The sequence below is a fragment of the Vicia villosa genome, unplaced genomic scaffold (assembly GCF_029867415.1).
Source record: "Vicia villosa cultivar HV-30 ecotype Madison, WI unplaced genomic scaffold, Vvil1.0 ctg.003546F_1_1, whole genome shotgun sequence".
Lineage (NCBI taxonomy): Eukaryota > Viridiplantae > Streptophyta > Magnoliopsida > Fabales > Fabaceae > Vicia > Vicia villosa.
In genome coordinates, this window is record NW_026706233.1 from 21,130 (window position 1) to 26,864 (window position 5,735).

At 36.3% G+C, this 5,735-nt stretch overlaps 1 protein-coding gene across 1 annotated transcript; it reads left to right on the forward strand.

Moving 5' to 3' along the window:
- Nucleotides 1-251: 251 nt before the first annotated feature.
- On the forward strand, nt 252-968 carry LOC131641176 (cyclin-dependent protein kinase inhibitor SMR6-like). Its single transcript, XM_058911482.1, has one exon. The coding sequence runs from the start codon at nt 424-426 to the stop codon at nt 790-792; it is 369 nt and encodes a 122-aa protein (XP_058767465.1). The 5' UTR covers nt 252-423; the 3' UTR covers nt 793-968.
- Nucleotides 969-5,735: the final 4,767 nt, after the last annotated feature.

Here is a 5,735-nt window from a genome sequence, read left to right on the forward strand (position 1 = left end):
AAATGTATTATTCTTTTTACACAAATTCTACCAATAAGTTTTCAACAAATGCTCTTAAAGCACAAGTTAACCTCACCCATAACTATTTAATAATTTTATCTATACATCATACAAGATGATGAGCAATTTTCAAAGACATCTCTCTCCTTCCCATTGGTTAATGTTATTATATTATTTTTGCTTATGTCACGAGTTTCCTCGGGTTCTCTCTTGTTTCCTTTTCCATTCTTCTTTTCCCACACGCAACTTTCAACATCACACCCCTCTCTCCTACATTTAATACCATATCTTACTCTTTTCTCTTTCCATCTCTCAAAAAAACTCTCTTTTCCCTCTTCTCCACCCTTTTCATTCCTTCATATTCCTCACTTTCTACAATATTAATTAACCCTTACTCTTACAAATTATTTTTGTTTCTTGAATATGGGGTACTCAGAGAAAGCACAAGTAGAAGGAGCAATTGAGTCAGAAAATAGTAGAAAATGGGTTATAGCTGGAGTTTCTTTACGAGCTCCATTGAAGCCAATTTTAACAATTCCTATAGAAAAACAACAACAACAGCACCAGAAACAAGAACAAGAAGTTGAAGTTGTTATAGAGGAAGAATGTTCTACACCGACAAACGAGGAATCGAAAATACCAACGTTGTTCACGTGTCCACCTGCTCCTAGAAAGCAAAAATCTTCTTTGAAGTTGAACAGAAACTATCATGGTAGAAGTGGTGTTGTAAGAGAGTTTTTTACAGCGCCAGATTTAGAAACCGTCTTTGTAAGACATGTTGAAACGGCGTAAAACCTTAGTTTTTAGCTAGGTATAGTATAGTTCTTGTTATGTTGTGTACCTTAGTTAATTTTCTATGTGTATTTTTTTCTTCTTCTAGTTATAGAGTTTGTTTTTAGTAGTTCAAAGATTTGGACTATTTTGTATAGAGCTGTTTCAAAATGAATAAAATTGTTTGTATGCTTGAAGCTCTATTTTTAGGATACGAGGGTTATCTGCAGTTGCGCGCAGAAGATAATGAGTTAATACTAATTTAACTGAAGACAATAATCAATTAATATCTGAATTTCTATTTTTATATCTGATGTCTCTACGTAGCTATATAACAATTCATATTCATATTTACAACTAAAAAATTTATTGTTATAAATTGAAACCAATTGGAGAAAATGAAGAAAGATGGGGTGTGACACTGTGCATGATCATGCGAAAAAGTGACAAAATAGAAGTCAAAATCAAAGATAAGTTGGCAGCCAATAGAGAGGATAGTTGCCAAATGGGAATTTGTTTTCAAAGAGGTTGGCTGATGCTGCACGGCTGTTTTGCTTTGTTGATTGACTAATTAAAGCCCCACACGCACGTCCTTACCTATACCACTTTAATTTTACTCGTCTCTTATCTTCACTTTTTCGAGTTACATTCTTTTATTTCAACCATTTTTTTTCATATCTTAATCCTCATGTTTTCTGAATTAAATTTCAAAGCCAGCTTTCCTTCCCATATTTTAAATTATCAATATATTTTTTAAAAACAACTTAATGTCGTAGCCAACAAACCAATTCAATTGGCAACTCTACTTTATATTTAAATGTCAAATACATTAAATACATTAAGTGTTGTAATCAATTATCATGACATGTAATCGGTTATAGCAGACCATGATTTATTTTTGAGCTAAAAAATTAAAGATCCATCATGGAAATTTATTCACCATAGTTATATCTCATTTTTTACGCGTTTATTTATTTTTAATTAAGAAACTTTTCTTCACGGTTTCTTTAAATAAAAGTTGTCATATTAAGAAATTTTCCATCACGGTTCCTTTAAAGCATTTGTGTGGGATGTTCGGTGTGAAGAAAGTTTCAGCGAATTGAAGAAGAGGTTGACGATGGCTCCAATTTTGATATTGCCTAATCCCGAAGAATCTTTTATTGTGTATTGTGATGCTTCTAAATTGGGCTTAGGTGGTGTGCTTATGCATAATGATAAAGTAGTAACTTATGCGTCAAGGCAGTTGAAGATTCATGAAAGGAATTATCCTACGCATGATTTGGAGCTAGCCGCAATGGTATTTGTGTTGAAAATTTGGAGGCATTATCTTTATGGTTCTAGATTTGAAGTATTCAACGATCATAAGAGTTTGAAGTATTTGTTTGACCAGAAGGAATTGAATACGGGGCAACACATGTGGCTAGAATTGTTAAAGGACTATAACTTTGGCTTGACTTATCATCCTGGTAAAGCTAATGTTGTAGCCGATGCTTTGAGTCGGAAGGCGTTGCATATGTCGGCGATGATGGTTAAGGAATTGGAATTAATTGAACAGTTCAGAGACTTGAGTTTAGTTTGCGAAAGGACACCACAAAGTGTTATGTTGGGAATGCTGAAAATTAACAATGAGTTCTTGACTAGAATCAAGGAAGCGCAAAATTTGGATGTGAAGTTAGTAGATGTGATGGTTGGAGGTAATCAATCAGAAAATGGCGACTTTAAGGTGGATGAACAAGAAGTGTTGAGGTTTCGCGGTAGGATTTGTATTCCAGACGATGATGGTGTGAAGAAGATGATTCTTGAGGAAGGTCATCAAAGTAGTTTGAGTATTCATCCTGGGGATACTAAAATGTATTAGGATTTGAAGAAGTTATTTTGGTGGCATGGGTTGAAGCATGATGTAACACAGTTTGTGTATGCGTGTTTGACTTGTCAGAAGTCAAAAGTTGAACATCAGAGACCTTCATGAATGATGCAACCATTAGATGTTCCAGAATGGAAATAGGATAACATATCGATGGACTTTGGACGGGGCTGCATAGTACTCCTAGAGGTTATGATGGGATTTGGGTGATTGTTGTTCGGTTGACAAATCGGCTCATTTTGTTCTGATTAATATCAATTTTCCAGTACCGAAGTTGGCGGAGATTTATATTCGTATGGTTGTGAAGCTTCATGGTGTTCCGTCAAGTATTGTGTTGGATAGAGATTTGAGGTTTACTTATGAATTTTGGAAAAGTTTGCATGATGTGTTGGATTCTAAGCTGAGATTGAGTTCGGCGTATCATCCGCAGACAGATGGTCAGACGGAGAGGACTACTTAGTCGTTAGAGGATTTCTTGAGAGCCCGTATTCTTAAGCAGGGAGGTTCGTGGGATACTTACCTTTCACTTATAGAATTTACGTACAATAACAATTTTCATTCTAGTATTGGAATGACTCCTTTCGAAGATTTTTACGGTCGGAGATGTAGGACACCGTTCTATTAGTATGAATCAGATGAAAGTGTAGTTCTTGGACCTGAGGTTGTTCGACATACTACCGAGAAGTTGAAACTAATTTAGGAGAAGATGAAGTCGTCTCAAAATAGGCAGAAGAGTTATCATGATAAGCGAAGGAAAGATCTTGAATTTCAAGCAGGAGACCATGTGTTTTTGAGAGTCACTCCGGTGACAGGTGTGAGTCGTGCCTTGAAGTCGAGGAAGTTGACGCCTCGGTTTATCTGAGAAAGTGGGAGCTGTTGTGTATAGAGTGACTTTACCGCCTAATCTTTCGAATTTGCATGATGTGTTTCATGTTTCGCAACTCCGAAAGTATATTTCCGATCCTTCTCATGTGATTCCGATGGACGATGTTCAAGTAAGAGATAACCTTACAGTTGAGATGGTACCTGTACGGATTGAGGATCGTGAGGTAAAGAAGTTGAGGGGCAAAGAAATTGCTTTAGTAAAGATTGTTTGGGGAGGAGCTGCTGAAGTGAATACGACGTGGGAACTAGAAAGTAGGATGCGAGAGTCGAGAATCGTGAAAAGAAAAGAGATTATCGTGAAAGAGGAGAGGAAACACAAGAGTCTAGGGCAAGATTCCATTTAAGGAGTAGTGTACCTTCAATCCAAAGGTAACAGTGGGGTTCTAATTATATAAAATTGGGTATGATGATCTGTATGTAGAAATGAGTTTTGGGTTTGTATTGATAACTTAGGTTTTGACGAGGAATCCATGAAATTGATGTATGTTAATAATGATTCTTATTGATATGTGTTATATATGTATTGTAGGACTTATATTGCATGATAGTTTGTATCGTTGTTATATTACACTTTTGCAACAGATTCTCCTATAAAATCTTTTAACATTTAGTTTCCTAAATGTTCTTCTTATATATATATCTCCACATAGGATTCAATGTTTTAGGAATATTTTGTTCCTGTTATAACAGAATCCAAACTGTCAGCTCAAATACGATGTCATTTACGATGTCATGACATCTTCTTCGACATATTCTTCCAGATGTTGAAACATTTCAACACAACATGTTTCTACATTAAATAGAACTTCAACTAGCTTTCTCTTACAAGTTATAATTCTATTTAACCTATTGCTGCTAAATTAGTTTTACCAAACATAAAGCCAATCCTCAAAAGCACTAACAGTCCATGTTAAACCTTTTCAATAGCTGTTTTTTCTATAATTTGATTAATGTACCTGATAAGTGCCAAAATGTCGATGTTTTGAGTATGTAAATAGTGGCACTTATCGATACTTTTGTTAATACCGTTTGAATAATTCCCCGTTTTATGTATAAATACGTATACTTTGTGAATAGTTGTATTTTCATATACTTTTATACCATTTGATAGTTTTTCCTTTGTTTTTATAGGTATTCATGCTTATTGGAGCCTTGAGGAATAAAGTGTCAAAGGCACGGCTTCGATTTCGCAATTTTGGTGAAAGCCCGCTTAGCCACCGTCAAGCGGACTTCCAAAGACTCAAAATAAGGATGACCAAAATCATCATTTTGGTTTCCATTCATTCATTATTGGATAGAGCATTGAATAAGCTTTCCAACGCTTCGAACCGGGCGCAATTCGGAGTTACGGTTCTCGAGTTATGGCGAAAACAAAATCTGATTTTTAGCAGACTCCGCTAAGCGGAGGGGGTCCGCTGAGCGGAGCTCCAGCGGAGCAAATCAGCGTCTGGAAGCAATTTTGAGTCCGCTGAGCGGAGGGGGTCCGCTAAGCGGACCTGCTAAGACAGCAGCTCGTTAAAAGGGGCCAAAATCACATTTTTAGGTAATGGGTTGGGTATTTTTGAGTCCCAACACCATCAATTTCATTCTTAGATCAAAATTAGCTTAGAAAACAACTTCGGAGGTTGCATAAGGATGATCGGGGGTGGATTGAGCGTCGAACGGAGCTGACAAACCGAGAGATTTTCGGTTCATTTCTCTTCTTCTTCGTGTATTTCTCTTTGGTTGGGTTTTGTTTGTATATTTACTTGAATCTTATGTATATTTACCGATTATAATGTTATGTTTAACTTGCTTTACAAATCTGTGTTGATATTATCTTGGATTTTTGCTCTATGCTGGGGATTTGGGTTGCTTTAGAGATAAACTTCTTGAATCCTTATCTAGGATGATAATCTGTTGGTTCTGAACTCTAGAGATAGATTTAGAGCTAGCATTCACCGTTTGTATCTGTACGTAATGCTTTCGTGTTTGAGCGGCGCGCGAGAGATCGCCGACGCGAGAATACGGATGTTCTCGCGACTTCGCGTTAGAGATAACCTTAGTTGTGAGATGATCTCGTTTGTGCTCCAGAGATGGACGCTTATGTGAGAGATATGTGATGACATCCGTAGGTTGAGTATAACGAGTTGGTAAGTGTATGTTTGTGAAGAGTGAATATATTTACATTCCTGATAAGTTATTTCTCTTCTAAGAATGTGTTTATTCTTTTCCT